At 25.0% G+C, this 18,476-nt stretch overlaps 3 protein-coding genes across 5 annotated transcripts; 1 reads left to right on the top strand and 2 right to left on the bottom strand.

The window, feature by feature from the left end:
* The first annotated feature begins 1,664 nt into the window (after nt 1-1,664).
* LOC105423967 (zinc carboxypeptidase-like) lies at nt 1,665-4,586 on the top strand. Of its 2 annotated transcripts, XM_011633979.3 has the most exons (7): nt 1,665-1,806; nt 1,946-2,099; nt 2,490-3,005; nt 3,092-3,176; nt 3,327-3,529; nt 3,986-4,070; nt 4,273-4,586. In XM_011633979.3, exons 2-7 carry the CDS (start codon nt 1,953-1,955, stop codon nt 4,476-4,478), a joined length of 1,242 nt encoding a protein of 413 aa, XP_011632281.2. In that variant the 5' UTR covers nt 1,665-1,806; nt 1,946-1,952; the 3' UTR covers nt 4,479-4,586. The 2 variants fall into 2 exon arrangements, with proteins under 2 accessions (XP_011632281.2, XP_088932396.1); XM_089076270.1 differs by lacking the exon at nt 1,665-1,806 and having other exon boundaries at nt 1,938-2,099.
* Nucleotides 4,068-13,663, bottom strand: LOC105423966 (uncharacterized). Of its 2 annotated transcripts, none has more exons than XM_089076268.1 (9): nt 13,626-13,663; nt 12,397-12,464; nt 12,156-12,272; nt 11,285-11,495; nt 10,604-11,079; nt 8,915-9,092; nt 6,694-6,912; nt 6,250-6,479; nt 4,068-5,291 (listed from the first exon to the last, which is right to left on the bottom strand). In XM_089076268.1, the coding sequence occupies exons 2-9, from the start codon at nt 12,409-12,411 to the stop codon at nt 5,142-5,144; spliced, it is 1,596 nt and encodes a 531-aa protein (XP_088932394.1). In that variant the 5' UTR covers nt 12,412-12,464; nt 13,626-13,663; the 3' UTR covers nt 4,068-5,141. The 2 variants fall into 2 exon arrangements, with proteins under 2 accessions (XP_088932394.1, XP_088932393.1); XM_089076267.1 differs by lacking the exon at nt 13,626-13,663 and adding an exon at nt 12,592-12,849.
* Nucleotides 13,664-13,728: 65 nt separating this feature from the next.
* LOC105423963 (luciferin 4-monooxygenase-like) lies at nt 13,729-18,213 on the bottom strand. Its single transcript, XM_089076269.1, has 7 exons — nt 18,095-18,213; nt 17,348-17,555; nt 16,727-17,196; nt 15,932-16,109; nt 15,618-15,839; nt 15,204-15,442; nt 13,729-14,493 (listed from the first exon to the last, which is right to left on the bottom strand). The coding sequence occupies exons 2-7, from the start codon at nt 17,529-17,531 to the stop codon at nt 14,326-14,328; spliced, it is 1,461 nt and encodes a 486-aa protein (XP_088932395.1). The 5' UTR covers nt 17,532-17,555; nt 18,095-18,213; the 3' UTR covers nt 13,729-14,325.
* Between the last annotated feature and the right edge of the window lie 263 nt (nt 18,214-18,476).

Below are 18,476 nucleotides of genomic sequence, written 5' to 3'. Positions count from 1 at the left end.
TTCTATATTTTATCTAAATCTATTTTATAACGATATTTATTAAAAAAGAAAGATAAGACAAAGAAAAAAAAATTTTTGTGATTTGGCTATAAACTAAAAATCAAATTTTCTTTTTTTTTTTAGAGATTTTTCCCGAAATCCAATTGTAAGAAATGTATCGAAAAGCAAAAACAAAACTTTAAAATAGGAATGGAGTGATTTACAAAGAATAAATCTGATCAATGGAAAGATCTCGTTGCGAAACTTGAAGATAAAAATTGAACGATAATTGCCGAAGAAGAAAATAAGAAAAACATGTAGGGGATCGGAAATATATCAATAATCTATAAAATAAATCTTTCGGATGCATCTCTCAGACAAAGAGAGAAACTCCGAGATAATTATTAATGTAATTAATGCTTGTATTGTGGTATTATTGTGATGTAAATAAAATAAAACGTAAAAATGCAATCGATTTTTATTTCATTTCTTAATAATTATAATTATTTATTTTTCAATAAATTACATTATTCATTTGCAAAATTTTTATTTAGTAAATATATTTAAAAAGAAGAAATAGATAATCTTATATTCTAACATAACTTTGTGAAAAGTCATCAAAGACAAAGAATAAACAAGATGTAATTTAAATATATCCTTTCAAGCAAATTACTTGATAAAATATTATATTGATTATTCTTTAGCAAAAAAATTGGAAAAATTATAATTATCCCGATTGTCTACTTTTTAGAAAAATCTAAAATTTTTTCTCGGGAGAAGAAGAAAGTGAGGCGAAATTTTTTTTAACTGCAAAAAATAGAATCAAATATTTTTTGTTATGTAATATGGTTTTTCTAGTTGTTTTGAATAAAAAAGTTATTAACTTATCAAAGAAATATATCAAAGAATTAATTTATTTAGTACTTAATTTACACGTAGTAAAAATAAGCATAGATTTGCAATAGGTATTCACTCTATATATATATATATATCAAAGTGTTATATAATATTCTTTCGTTTAATGAATTTTTTATTAATTGTCATATAATTTTTAAATAATTGACAATAAAGTTTGATATTTTGTTTTTTTTTAATTTATATACTTACTTATATATACTTTATATAAACTTTGTATAGTTTGTATGCATTTCTGTTTTCTTTATGTAATTAAAATCTGTAAAATGTATATAATCACTTTAGGAGACAATTGAATTTATTTTTGTAATGTTACTTTTAGACTTAATATGATTTAATTAAATTAAATCTATTTTTTGTTTACATTAATGACTTGCATGTTTATATTAACCTTGCTTGTCACGATAAATGCTAACATGTGATTAAAAACGGAGTTATCAGTCACGAATAACTAATCGATAAATCATTTACGATTAGATGACGGAGCTGATAGTGTATCTATATATACAAATATACATATATATAAATATACATATAATAATTATGTAAAACTAACAACTAATTTTTTATATAATATTATTATATAAATTTATTTATATAGAAATAAATACAGTTTTAGCAGTTATTTGTTTATAATCTATCAAAACAATGATAAAATATAAGACTTTCGCAACTAATTTGATAGACATGTGGTAAAACCTAATCTCTCTTCGATAGATCTACCAACGTGATTTTTTTCTCAAATGATGACGATCAAACGATCCCTGATATTCGTTGGTGTCGTGTGCATATGATATTTAAATATAATGAACAGTGTGGCAACAGTTATAAACGTCTCAATTTTAGAAAGAAGAAAATCTTATTGAAAGAAAAGTGATTGAGTAATAATAAATAACAAGAATTAACAAATCGGTAGAGTAATCAATAATAATATTTATTAATGTATTAATTTAACGTATTAAGCGAAATCACATTTTGATGAAATATATGAATGTACTCATAATTATAATTATTGTAGCTAGATAATTAATTTACATATTAAAATGTGCAGAATCATCATGTTAAAGATTATAACGTTGTGTATAATCGTGTGCTTAACAATCGCCCAGAAAGCTACTTTTAACAACTATAAAGTCTTCAGAATTATTCCTACTACGCAGACGCAAGTCAACGAATTACGCCAGCTAGAGGAGATTCTTGATGGAGTGAGTATATTCTTTTAAATATAAGCAAACAGAATTAATTATATAAATTATATTATCGTAAATTTCCGTATTTAGTATTTATATAAGATTTTATTCAATTACGTAAAAATTGCTACTGACTAAAATCTAAAGTGTAATTTATGTAATTATAAATTTCATGTAATTATAAATATAAAAGTTTTATTAATTAATTTTTTTTATATTTACAATATCTATATAATTAATGTAACATCCTAATTTCAGGAATTTATTTTTTTATTTTATGTTAATTAAGGTTTATAAAATTACATAAAAATCTGCAAAATTGTTAAATAATTTATAAGATATAATTACAATTATTAATATAAAAATTACAACAAGCATACAACAACTGATATATATTGATTTTAGTTTTCATTTTGGGAAGCACCTAGTTTTATAAACAAAAATGTGGATCTCATGGTCGCTCCGCACAAGTTGCCTGAATTCTACGAAATGATGACTCGAATCGGAATACCATATCAGACTTACATCGAAAATGTTCAGACGTTGATTGATCAAACGATACCTGCGAATCGATCAATTTTATTCGATTTTAACAGTTATCATACTCTTGAAGAAATTTACAAGAATCTAGATAATTTGGCTAAGCAATATCCTGATAAAGTACAGACTATCATAGGCGGTAGATCGTACGAAGGTCGTCAGATCAAAGGAGTCAAAGTTTCCTTTAAGGCTAATAATCCTGGAATATTCATCGAAGGCGGCATTCATGCCAGGGAATGGATCTCGCCGGCAACTGTTATGTATATCTTACATCAATTGCTAAGTAGCAATGACCCGGACGTTAGAGACCTGGCAGAAAGCCACGATTGGTATATCTTCCCATCGTTCAATCCCGATGGATACGCATACACGCATACCACGGTAAATCTGTTGTTACATTAATATACAATATTGTTTAGTTACAGATTAAAATTATATACAAGCCAAATTTTCTTAATTGCTTCCAGAATCGATTATGGAGAAAGACACGTAAACCATACGGCGTCTGCGTTGGAGCCGACGCCAATAGAAATTGGAATTACCACTGGGTGTGTAAGTATTAATTTTCTGAATAAGAAAATACAATATAATAATAATCAAATTATCATTACTATTATTATTATTATTATTACAATTACAAATAACCAAAGGTTTGTACAAAAATTACGAGATACTTACAAATATTATAATTTGTTAATCCAGCTGAAGGCCTTACTAGTTTGCCATGTTCTGAGCTTTATGCAGGAAGCCACCCATTTTCCGAGATAGAAACGAAAAGTATGTCCGAGTATATCGAGTCCATTTCGGACAAATTCTACACATACATCTCGTTCCATAGTTATTCGCAACTTTTGATGTATCCTTATGGTTACACAAAAGAACATCTTGACAATCATGAGGATTTGGTAAGAAATTATGTTGATAGAAGATAATTTTAGAAACATATTTGACTGTAATAACAATAAAAAAGTAATGTTTCTAAAAGTAAAATAACAACTATTATTATCTTAATTTATATTAATTTTATTATCATACATACATTAATAAAATAATACGAATTATTATTTAATAAATTATCATTTAATATATTATATTTATATTATTTAATAAATTACATATGCAATGCACTAGTTTAATTATTATTTTATTTATTTATAATATTTTTGGATGCTAAATTTATTTTTGCAAATTTAAATATATTCTTTACATTTGCATTTATAATTTAATAGTTTCAGATTTACCTTAATAATCACACACATGAAATTGTAATAGTTAATAGTTAATTATAGAAATTATAGTTAATAAATTTATAGTTAATATTAACAGATAATATTGTTAACATTTCTATTTTGTGATTTTAGCACGCTATTGGCTTAAAATCCGTTGCAGCTCTTAAACACAGATACGGAACTGATTATCGGGTTGGAAATGTCGCTGAGACGATTTGTAAGTTTGAATATTTTTATTCATCTTATCTATCCTGTTAATACATTGTAATTATTTGCTATGTTATAATTGCAATTTAAGCATATTTTATGATGAATTTTTTTATAACTAAAACTGATTTATTTATTATCATATTTTTCAAGAGTACAATAATTATAAATTTTAAGACATATTGTTTTTTCTTAAACATTGCAAATTCTAGATGTATGCACCGGCATTACGGTGGATTATATTAAAGGCATTTATCGTAAACCTATTACATACACCTACGAGTTACGCGATCGTGGTCGTTACGGCTTTTTACTACCTCCTGATCAAATTATCCCATCTGGAGAAGAAACTATGGACTCTCTCGTAGCTATGTTCAAAGAAGCAAAAGCACGTGGATATCCCAAAGAAAATTTGTAATTAATATATATTTAATTTTGACAAGATATGAAATATTTTTATGTAATGTAATGTACAATAAATGTGACAATAAATCAGAGTATTAATAATGACAAGAAATATTAACAATGTAATTTTTAGTTATACATGTGTAATGTTTATAATTTTCTGTATTTTAATGCAGTATATTGTACTATAATATTTAATAAAATTAATACTTTTAGCGCACATTCAACAAGTAGTTATCATGGAAATAAAAAATACAGCAACAATTTTAAATAATAATAATTTTTAAATTTTACTAATGTACAATATTTGCTAAATAAATTATCAAACAATTCTGTTTTTTAAGAGATTTATCAAATATATGTAAGCTTATGTTTTATTCGTACTTCTTTATTTATACATTTTTATACAATCTTTTTACAAAGATTGTATAAAATATATAATTTTTAAAAAGTAATTCAACTGCTATTGTCCTTAAGACTTATTTCTTTAATATATATATATATATATATATATATATATATATATATATATAATATATATATACATACATACATATATATATACATACGTACATACGCGCGCGCGCGCGTGTGTGTGTATGTATGTGTGTATTTAAAAAGATGTTCAAAAAAGTTACTTATTTGTATATATAAATAATTATTCATAAAATTTTTTTTACTTTGTAACCATTGCTTTCAAATCTTTTTTTATGATTTTGTTTGTACTTGTACGTGGAAAGCTATCTAAAAATATCACACCAGCACGAAGTTTATAATGATCCATCATGTCTTTTGCTACAAAGTCTATCAGTTCTTGTTCTGTTACCTATAATAAAAATTAAATTATTGCAGAGAAAGCAGCATTCTAATGAACATATATAAAAAATATTTTCTATTAAAAATATCTTATAAATATATATTAATTCTTTTAATGTTCGCAACTAATATTTAATTTAATTTAATTTGAAATATAAAGAGTGTCTGATTCCTAATACATCGCTTGTGTGTAAATAAAACAGATCAAATTGAGAAAAATCCTTCATTTTGCGATTTTCTTTAATTAGTAACGAGTTATTAATTATTAAACTTTTCTTTAATTTGACCTACTTTATCTTTATACAAACAGAATACCATTAGGAATCAAACATCCTGTATAATAGAAATTACATAACTATAAACAAATATTTATACTTATTTAAAGCAATGTTTAAAATATTAATATATTTGACAAGATACGTATGAATTAATTTAATAAAATTTTTATAATAAAATTTTGAAATATTTTATTACCAGTCTTACGTCTTATTATATTTTATTATGCTAATGATGATAATTGTATTAATAATGAGACATGTTTTCAGACAACACAGAATTCAAAATCGAAACATAAAAGAAAATATAAGGACGTTTAGTTTTAAACTTTATGTTACCTGCACTTTTGTCTCTTTTGTTTTTCGTTATCCTTCCGCGTTCTGAATAAATTCTTAGTTATTTAAAATTTTCCAAATTAGCGTGTAATTTATTAATTTTTTTATATAGTTCTTTATTAATTTTTTAATTATTTTACTAATATTGTATATCTTTACGTTCATAATTGTAATTCTTAATTTTATTCTAAATTTTTAAGAAAATAATTAAAAATACAAAAAATATAAGTAATTGATTCAAAATTATACTTATATACTTATATACTTATATACTTATATACTTATATACAACTAATTAACTTAAATTTTTTTAATTTTTATTTTATAACTTCATCATATCTTCAAATGAAAAATTACCGTAGCGCCTGGCCTTTTGATAATGAAAGCAAGGGGGTGTTCGCCGTCTAACGTATGAGGTACCCCTATTACTGCAACTTCTTGCACTGCTGGATGAGACGATAAGACATTTTCAATTTCTCCAGGTCTGATGTGTAGTCCTCTATAATTTATGACATCTTTTATTCTATTAATAATAAACAATTCCCCATCTTCATCTACATAACCATAATCACCCGTGTGCAGCCATCCTAAATAAATTTCAAATTTATTTTCAAGATATTAGAGATTTTTATGATACTACATATAAAATACCTTTTTATTTTAACAAAATATAATTTAATTGATATGGATACTTAACTTAACATTAATTTAATGTTTTATTTATCTAATTTAATATTTAACAGTTAATTCTTTTTCATTTCATTTTCATTATTATAATAGATAAAATCTATATACATTTACCATCTTCATCAATTACACTTTTCATCTCCGGACTTTTATAGTAACCTGTCATCATACTTGCAAACTTCGCCCATATTTCTCCCGCCTGATTCGGACCAAGTATTTTTCCACTTTCTATATCCACAATTTTCATTTGTACATTGCTGCAGACTGTTCCACAAGATCCATTCTTGTGATGCGGTTGTTGAAATGTTGCAAGACTAATGAGTTCCGTCGTACCTAGAGACATAATACAATATTATCTATATTTTACACAAATTATATACAAACAGATATATATATATATATATATATATATATATATATATATATATACATATATTTTCATACACTCACGGACATATACAAAATTTTTGTAATGCACATATTTTTTTAAAAGCAACTATTTCTTTTATCTAGAAATATAAGATAATGTTTTAAATATTATAATGTACATAATTATATATATAAAACTAATAAATAAACAAATAAATATATATATATATATATATATATATATACATATAGGGTTGAGAGAATTTTTTAAAAATAACTTGTTGCTCATTGCGAGTCCAAAAAGTAATCAGTTATCATTACTGATTCTGAAAAATAAGTCATTAATATTATCGTTATTTTAAAAAAACGATTCATTACTTTTTCTGTTATTTTTTTTTTTAATACGAATCAGATTATAGAAATCAGATTAAATAAGAAATTTTACATCTCTAATATTTTTTGTTAAATTATCAATGAAAACAATAAAATTTATTACCTTATTACATTAAATTCGCAATACTAACGCAAAAAATTTAGAAAGAAAAAAGATTTTAAAATACTTAAAATATAAATAAAAAAAGAGTTGTAGTTTTTATTAAGTTTATAAATATAGCCACATTTATATTTTCTATCTTCAATTTTACGTTTACAGATTCTTAAAAACTGATATTCATAAAGTCTGTTCTTATATTAATCCAGTTTTTTTTTATTGATTTATATTTTAAAATTATTCTTAAGACAATCTTAAATATAAGAACTGTATATATAATACCGACTATAACTTTCTTATATTTAAGATTATCTTAAGTACATATTTCAGATCTCATAAATCAATCATAAAGTTATATTACCCAAAACAGCACAAAATCGACTATTAGTCGACTATAAGTCGGCAGAAGAAATCTAAAATCGACTTTAGTTAGACTAAACGTCAACTTATAGCTGACATAGTCGACAAATACATAATAGTTGATAAATCCCAACTATAGTCGGTTACAAATCAGTCATATCAATCGACTTAACGTCGACTTTGACAACTATAAGTCGACATTTTTTACATGGTTATGGCGACTAGGCTAACTTTTACAGAAAAGTCAACGTTTAGTCAGCTAAACGTCAACTTTACAAGTCGACTTGAAGTCGACTAAAAAAAGTCGACAATTAGTCGGCAAATAGTCATTTGTAGGTAGTATTTTAAGACATTAAAATTAAAACTGTTTTAAAGTAAAAACGAATTATGAATACCAGCCTAAACATCGATCGAAGATTGAATATGTAATGATTAAATGTATAAAAATTATGTCACAAATAGAAAAATATTCAAAATATAAAAAGTAACGGTAAAAGTAACTGTTAAATTCTTTATCATTGTTGAAAAAAATGTATCTATGTTACAGTTACGAAAAAAGATAATGCTATTATTAGTCCGTTGTAAAAAAAGATAATTGTAATGATAACGATATCATAAGTATTTCCCAACCTTGCATGCATACATATATACAAACATACAATGTGCACTCGTTTGCTAAATTTTAATATTACAATCTTTTTAACAATTAACTACATTTTTTGCAACACTAATTGATATCTTTCTTTTCCTGTGTAAAAAATTGTTAAAGAAAGTTTATTAAAAAATAAATGTTTTATACTTTATGTATATTATATTATAAAATATGTAAAATATAAAACTACTTTTAAATAATTTTTAATCTGAATAATAGATCTCTTAGAGAAAAAAAGTTGAATTTGTGCATTCAGGAACATCAAGTTTTAAAACAAGCGTAATTGCAACTATAACGCAGCACCTATGCATAAAACAGCATAAAAATAGCATAGGAATGTATGACATCTAAAATCATTCACTTTTGTTCCGACATTTTTATTAGCTCTAATTGTTTTAAAAATATACCTCCGCTAATTGTACAGAATACTTTATATAATTTTTACGCATTATAATGATATTTACCATAACCTTGCAATATCTGAGCATGAGGTAAATTACGTTTTAATTTCTCTTGTATTTTTGGTCTTAATGCCATACCGCCACACAATACAACACTCAAGGAAGATAATGAATATTTTGTTATGTAATCTTCTCTGAGAAACTGATTAATCATAATTGTAGGAAGGTAAACAAGTTCTATCTAGAATATAATAATTTATGCTTTTAGATTTCGTCATTATGCTCAAATGTGAATACCGATTAGATTAGCATATATAAATTAATTACATGACATCCAAAACAAGTACTCAGATAGCACGCATGTCTAAAAGACATCTGAAAGACATCTTTAAGAGACATTTTACTTAATCAAAAGATATCATAAATCATCAAGACATCTTTTGGACATGTCTTAAAGACATCTTGAAAAATACATCTTAAAGATATTCTTTTAAAGACGTTTTTAAGACTATATCAAAAAGCCGTCTTTTAGATGTCTTTCTGATATCTTAAAGACATATTTTCCCAATAGCAAAGTCTGACAGAAACAAATTTTGAGCAAGACCTGCTGCCAGTGTTTGATGGCAGAAAGGCAACAAATTGTACGCAGAGTTTGTTGTAACATCTAATGATGTCGGCAAATTACCATCAAAACTATAATCAAAGCCTGCTGGCAGAAACCGAGCAAACTCGTGCTAGGATTTGCCGCCAACCTGCTGTCAATCTACTATTAAACTGCCCAAGTGAGCAGATTCTGCTTGGTTTCTGTCGCCAATCTGCTGACATAGCATGTCAGCAAACTTTGTCGACAAATCCCGACAAATGCGGACACAGATGACAATTGATTTGCAGTCAATATCTGATCGAATTTGTTACCAATCTGCCAGCAAATTGCTAGCATTTTGCTTACTGGATAATTTTTATGTCATTATAGAATGTTCAAAAGACTCCGAATAAGGCGTCTGAAAGACATCTAAAAAATATTATTTATATTTATATTTATTTGAAAAATAAGACTTTAAGACATCCCAAAGACATAAATCACATGATAAGACGCTTTAAAGACATCTTAAAGACATCTTTTTTATAATTTAATAAGATAATATAATATTTAAGATGTCTTTTAGACAACTTGAAGACGTTATAATGTTCTCTGGGTAATTACTGTTAGATGGTTATAATGTAATAGTTTTTAGCTACTTATATTTATCTTGATTGTCATAAAAAAATGTTAACATAATTTGCGAAAAAATGAAAACTTGTAAATCATTGTTCTTATTTACAAGATGTATGATAAAATATTTTTATATTTGTATAAAAATATATTTTAATTATTTTTTTGTAAAAACAGAAAAATGTAGATATAAAATTCAATTGCTTTATCAAGTTATTTAATAAAAAATGTGTCTTATAAATAAAATAATATTATTTTATATTTGATATTATTTAATTATATTTTGTTTTTATTTTAATTTTGATTTTGTTTTTATTATTGCAAAATGTTAATGTATAATTTATAACAGAGTTAAATTATTGCAATTATTTGTAAAGCAATTTCCATCAAGATATTTATATAAGTAGACATGTTTCAATCATTATCTTATCTTAAATTATAAAATTATAAGACTTAAAAATCATCAATTTTAATTTTTTTAATAACGTGAAAAGCTTTTATAAATAAGATAAAAAATTAAATTTCTTAAATAATAGTACTTTGTACTTCTCAATCAGTCGACAAGTCATCTCCTCATCAAATTCCGGATAAAGGATCGCTGTGGCACCGTCTATTATCGCATACAAGTTCAACAATAGCCCGCTCATCCAATAAAGAGGAGAAAACCATAGCAATCGCAAATTAGTCATGTTTACAATGTTTTCCTGCAGAATAAGTAACATAGAGTAATTGGATACTTCAACACCCTTCGGCATCCCTGTAGTGCCTGATGTGAATGCGATACACGCTGTTTTCTTAGTGTCGTCAGGTTCAATATAATGAAAATTTATTACTTCCGCATCGCTACACTCTTTTAAAATATTGGAAAACGAAATTGCATCGGGATGATTGCCGAAAACCACTACTGTAGGATTACATTTCGTCTTCTTTATCGCACTCAAAATTACATTTACGGATTTCTCACTGCAGAAGATCGCTTTTGGCATCATCAGTTCCAAGAAATATTCTGCAGTTTCTAATAACAAATATTTTAAAATTAATAAAGAAATAAATATTAGACTAAATATTAATGTATAATAAAACAAGAAAAATTATTATCTCTAATTAACGTAAGAAAAATGAAATTTATCTTGTCATCGGAAATGCATTATTTTAATAATTTATTTGAGTACAACTTATGGGAAGAACCAATATTGTGTGATTATCTAGAAAGAATTTACCCAAATTCGTGTTTTCGAGCCATGCATTGATGACTGCGGTAATGTAAACTGCTGAAAGACAAGGAATGATAGATTCCAAATTATCAATTCCCGTACATACGCAGATGATATCTGCGGATTTGATTCCTTGTTTTTGAAGCCACAAGGCACATTTTATTGCTTTATTTTGTAAGTCTGCATGCGTGATTGTTTCTTCTGTGCATGCATTCAACTGTACAATATTATTCTTATATAAAATGTTCTTAAACTATGAGAAATTAACAATAAGAAAATATTGAAAGTTAAAAAAAATTTGCTCTTATTTACTTCAAGTGCAATGCGTATGCAGAAAACATTAACTAACTTTAAAAATTTATTTTTCTTTGAAACTTGCTTTGAATAGCAATTTGTAGCAATGTTAAATTAAATATATATAAATTAAATATATAAAATTATAACAGAAAGGATGAAAAACGAAAACGTTTTAAAACTTTGTAAGATAAATTATTCAAATATTTAACCCAGTGATCTTATATCATACATTAGAGAAAATAAAAATGGTTTATCATGAAACTTGAATGATTGATTTTAAAAACAATTATTTGTTCATTTACCAATTCAATTTCAATGATAAAAATGTTATATCAACAACAATGAAATTGTATCAAGTCTTTTTTTTATATAAACGTAATAAGTTTTAAAAATCATATTCATCTTTTTGGAAAACTTTATATACTCATGCTGCTTATAAACATAGAATGTGTGTCTTCTTTTTAGCTGAACTGGCTGCACTAGTTCAGAGTTCTTTCTTCTTCCAGTGTAAGAAAGAAAGACAAACTGTGAACTAGTACAACCAGTTTAACCAAAAAGAACAGGCCTATTATTGACTTACGCGTGCAATTTTATCGCCATGTTTTCTAATGTTGATCCAGATCAATTCTCCGAAACTTTTGTAGTTATCCAAATTGGTTACTCGACCCTTGTAAATACCATTTTCCACGGTAAAATTCTAAAAAAGTAGGTGAATATAACTGTTTTAATTATTTATCACAAATAACAACCGTATTTTGCACTTTGCTTTTAAAATAAATCATATAAAAAGTTCAATCATGAATGATTGATCTTATACTTACTTTTGAATCACCCATTCTGTTACAAACATTCAGCTTAGATGTAAAATCTTAAACGCGACAATGCTGCTCTACAATGTTATAATGCATTATAAATAAAATGTTCTGTGAATGTTCTATTTAGTTATGAAAATAAAAAAATTATATACTAATAAAGATAAGATAAATAAGATTAGATAAGATAAATATATAACTTACACTTATACTTTGTTAATGAAGCAATAAGAGATTTTATATGTTCCGCGTTAAACAATTGTTAAAACGAATAGGAACGAGGCTGTTTGTGACATGTAAGAATTGCGCATTTAGTGCAATGTAACTACTGCCACGAAACAAGTAGATAAAGTAGGTTGCCAATATACAGATAACTAATGTATGCTCAATAATCATGCATGCACATTTATGCAAAAATAAACGTTGCTTATCTCACACTAATATTGTTACTTCATATCATCTCGATATTATATATATTCGTTTTCTGTGTTAGTATAATATATTTTACATATTAAATTCATGTTAAATTATATATATATATATATATATTTACATTCTACGTTACTTTTGTGAATAGAATATATATAGAATTCTGTATTCTAAGTTTCTAAGATATTTTTAATAATATTTTAATAAAAGTATTAGCTAATTATTTTCCATTGCTCACTGTACAATAATCTGCGAATGTAGTTTTTCAAAAAGATAAAAGAATGACGCTAAGTTTGCGCGTCTTTCGTTATTTCTAATTATGTTCTATAAAAGTTTATTATATAAAAAAGTTTATTTTATAGAAAAATTTCTACAATAAAAAATAAACATATCGTTTTTACAAATGATTTGATATCAAAAACTAACGTCAACTTGTAATCCCATAAAAGTAAAGAAAGTTTTACAAATGAAAAGAATTTCAAAGTTAATTAATTAAAATTAATATTGGCTTGTACTTATTAATAAAAATTAATTAAAATGCTGAGACTGAATTATATAAAATATTTAATATAAAAAACTAGTGTCAACTCATAATTGTCAGTAAAATCTAAAAAAGAGAATTTCTCAAAAAGTAAAAAAAATTTATCAATTATTAGTTGAAAATTAATAATAATTTTAATTAACTTTAATAATTAATAACTTTATCGATCTGGTGTATATTATTTATTTCTTATTTATATTATATTTTTGTTAGTAAAATGTTTCTTACATTACGAAATAATATAAAATATTGATGAGATACGACTTACGCAACTGTGTCGGTGTATATTCAACAACTGTTTTCTAACGACTGTCAGTAATATTCAATATTCATGTTCGCATATCTAAACTGGTTTTTCTTCTATTCATATATTTCTTTTTTTGTAAATTAATGTTCTTTTTATTTTTTAAAATTACACAAGTTAAGTTTTTTTTAGTTATATAACAAGTTTAATTACATAACAAGTTATATTATTATTATACAATAATTACATAATATTTCACTCAAATGTCTCATTTATATTATATAGATGTAATATAGATGTAATATTGTATGAAAGGGAAATTACAATTAATATAGACGTTACGGACAACATATATATTACGTGTTATTACAAAGTTGCTACTATATATCTGTATTTGCTAAAATGATTAAGCTACAGCTGATTTTCAGAAGTTGATTTTAGAATTAAAATCAGATTTTGTGTGTGTGTGTGTGTGTGTGTGTGTGTGTGTGTGTGTGTGTGTATTTGTATATATATTTTAAATTGCATACATAAATTTGTTAATTGCAGAATTTTATTATAAAAAAAATAAAAAATGTTAATGCTCCTACTTTTTAATTTCTACTACTATTTTTATTCATTTTATTTTTAATCTATTGCTTCAACGAAATATATAATTATAATTATAATTATGTAAAAAATATATATATATATATATATATATTATATTATTGAAGAAATAGTACTAATCAGTATAGTTTAACATTTGCTTAGCCATTAGTTTCAAATCTTTTCTTGAAATTTTTCCTGAATTTGTGTAGAGAAAACTATCTAGAAATATCACTCCTGCACGAAGTTTGCAAAGATCCATCATATTCTTTGCTACAAAATCTGCTAATTCTTGCTCAGTTACCTACACAAGCCAAATTAAATTACTGCAGGAAAAGGAATATTTTAATACATAAGAAGTATTTTATATTAAAGAGTAATACAATAAAGAATATAATCTTTATTAATGTATACTCTGTTAATATATGCAATTAATATTAATTTGAATTTATAACAACTACAAAGTAAAATAAAAATTTCGATTCTGTACTTAAAATATTAATAATACTTGACAATGATATATTCTTAATAAAAATTTTTTTTTGAAAAATTATATAAGTTAAATTATATAAGTATAAGAAAATTTTTAATTTTGTTACTATGTCAATTTTATAACAAATTAAAATGTTTTTTTATATAGAGTTACAATCTAATGCGTTCGTCAATGTCTAAATATACTTCCATTTTTCTTTTCTTTAATATCTTTATGTGTAAAAACTCATTTGTTTTTTATTAAACTAATTCACGTATCATATTTTGATCTTAATTGACACATGTGTAAATTATTTTATTTTTTAATAATTTTAATTGCATCTTACGATACAACTTAATTTTTATGGTATGTCTTTATTTTTATAATTATAATTTTTAAAAATATGAAAGATTTGCTATTGTTTATTAATATTATTACTATTAATATTATTTACTATTAATATTATTATTGATATTATTTTAAAAATTCAATTTTTATGACTTTATTATATTAACAAAAAAAAAAAAAACAGAAAATAGTACCATCAGATTTCTGGCATCAGATTTCTTAATAATGAAAGCAAGAGGATGTTCGTTGTCTAACTCATGAGGGATTCCTATTACTGTAGCTTCTAACACTGCTGGATGCGACATTAAAACATTTTCGATTTCCGTCGGTGAGACTTGATATCCTTTATATTTTATAAGCTCTTTTATTCTATCGGTAAGGAATAATTCTCCATCTTCATCTATATAACCAATATCACCCGAGTGCAACCATCCTAAAAGAATTCCAAGGTTTTTTTCATAAACTCAAGAAGAATTTTATGACATTACGTAAGAAATATTTTTTAGATTTAATGAAATACACGGATTAATTCTTATAATTAAATTTCTTTAACATGACTATATTATTATTAGATAATCAGATAATTATTAGATATAATCTCTATATACCTTCATTATCGATCGTACTTTTTGTCGCCTCAGGATTTTTATAATAACCAGTCATCATGATCGGAGATTTTAACCATATTTCTCCAGATTGATTTGGACCAAGTACTTTCTCACTTTCTGGATCCACGATCTTCATTTGCATATTGTCGACTACCGTTCCGCTTGATCCATTTTTGTGATTCGGCAATTGAAACGTTGCGAAAAAGCAAATTTCCGTCATTCCTAGATACATAATATGTAAGTCTGAAAATCTCTATCACAAACACATACATCAAATATATATGTTAATAGTTTATGTTTTATAGTATTATTACCGTAACCTTGACATATTCCGACATGTGGTAACATATTTCTCAAATCTTGTTGCATTTTTGGCGTAAGTATTGCACCAGTAACTAATATGTTTTTTAAAGACAATAACGAATAATTCTTTATGTGATTCCCTTTAACAAATCGATTTATCATGCTTGTACTAAGAAGCAGAGTTCTTATCTAGACAATGAAATTATTTTATACTTATATAATTTCTAATTTACAATTTGTATTTCAGAAATATATAATTTAGTAACAGTAATAATAACATTTTTATCAAGATTTTAAATTGTATTGTATTGTAGTTTGCAGATTACCACCATGTCATAAATTAATGTTTGCATTTATTGAAAATATCAACATTATCAAAATATACGTTGCAATTTATTTCATTAAGTCGAAAACTGTGTGTCGAAAACGTGTAACTACAATACAATTTTGAAAGAAATACTTGTGAAAGTCATCAAGAGTATAATTTTGAGTACAACTTTTCAAAATTTAATAACATTTACAGAAATAAATATTATTATTAAATATTATAATATATTTATTATCAGTTTTATTTTGCTTTTATTTCTATTATTATCGTAAAATATTAGCATACAATTGACGAGATGGCCAAATTATGTCTAAAACATATCTGTAGCAAATCTCTATATAAACAGATAGAAACACATTTCAATTATTATTTTTTTATATTAAAAAACTTTAAGAATTAAAAATCGTTTGTTTTAATTATTTGATAAATAAAGTTTTGTATAAATAAGACAAGAAATTAAAAATCGTTATATAATTACTTCGTATTTTTCAATCAATCGACAAGTCATGTCCTCGTCGAATTCCGGGTAGAGTATTACTTTTGCGTTGTGCACAATCGCATACATGTTCATCATTATTCCACTCATCCAAGAAAGAGGAGAGAACCATAGTGAATTCGACATATTTATACTTGTCTTTCCGCAGCCGATTATCATGCTATAGTTGGATACTTCGATGGCTTTTGGTAATCCCGAAGTGCCTGAGGAGTGTAGAATACACGCCGTTTTTTTGATATCGTCATGTTCTACATAATGAAAATTTGCCACTTCTGCATCAGTGCCAGTCCTCAAGATATCGGAGAATGAAATCGCGTTGACATGTTTGCCAAAAACTACCACCATGGAATTGCAATTTTTTTCTTTTATTGCGCTTAAGACAACATTCACAGATTTCTCGCAACAGAAAATTATTTTTGGCATAGTCAGATCCAAATAGTATAGTGTAGTTTCTGTTGACAATGATTTTATTAATAAAGAAGTAAGTATTCATATAGAAAATTATTCTTAATTCATCAGTATTCATCAGATTTATTCTTAATTCATCAGTATAATCAAATGCAATAGAGAAATATGATAATAATTATCGCAGAGGAAACTTACGCAAATCCATATTTTCGTCCCATGTATTAAAAATTGTGTTAATATAAGCTGCCGATAGACAGGGTACGATAGAGTTCAAACGATTATTCGTGGACAAAGTAATAATGTCATTAGGTTTGACTCCTTGCTTTAATAAAAATAACGCGCATCTCACGGCTTTATCATGAAGCTCCACATACGTCATTGTTTCTTCCGTGTGCGCATCCAACTAAACAATATTATTATTAAAGAGTTCCAAAATCGCAAGGAATTAATTATTTTACTTATTAATTTAGCAATTAAAGAAAAATTTCGTAATTTTAGATTCAAATTCAATTTTTATTAAAGTTGAATATAAGCTTTGTTTAATTAATTTATAATTAGTTCTTAAAATATTTTGTTAAAATTTGTTGTTTTTTTTAATTTTTTATAACATTTAATGAAATGCGTTTTTTCGTTTGCTACAAATGTTATAATTTATCAAACTATTTTTTGCATAAACAAATAAAATATGTTCATCTTAGAGAATATATGTTTGTTATAATAAATTTTATATAATTCAATATATCACATAGATTAATAAAAAAGCAATATAACAGATTTTGATTATTTCAATTTTTATCATCTCAACATCTTAATTATTTTTCTTGATTTTTTAATATATTTTGTTAAATCTTTCTTATATATAGGCTTTCAGTTTTAAATATTTATATATTTTTTTAAAAAACTATATACTGACATTGTGTATCTAGACATTCTGTAACTTACATAAGCAACTTTATCTCCATGTTTTTTAAGACTGCTCCAAATTAAGTTTCCAAAACTTTTGTAATTGTCTAAATGAGATTCAAATGTTACTTTTCCCTTGTAAACGCCATTGTCCACAATAAAATTCTAAGAGTAACATATAAGTTTTATTTTAATTTGTTATCTAATTATCTAATTTTGCGTCTTGTGTCTTTAATTTATATATTTCACGTTAATCATATGTCTATGACTTTTTTAACGTTTTATGTAGAAAGACAGCTATGCGTGTCTACTTAGTTACTTGCCTTTGAAACCTCATTAACCATTTTGCCAAAAATATTTGGAATACAGTGTCTGATATCCTGAACAAACACTGTCACTTTACAATGTTACTATATAATAT

The sequence above is a fragment of the Pogonomyrmex barbatus genome, unplaced genomic scaffold (assembly GCF_055798465.1).
Source record: "Pogonomyrmex barbatus isolate J1 unplaced genomic scaffold, ASM5579846v1 scaffold2, whole genome shotgun sequence".
Lineage (NCBI taxonomy): Eukaryota > Metazoa > Arthropoda > Insecta > Hymenoptera > Formicidae > Pogonomyrmex > Pogonomyrmex barbatus.
Note: the sequence above shows the minus strand (reverse complement) of the source record. Positions and strands in the feature narration are given on the sequence as shown.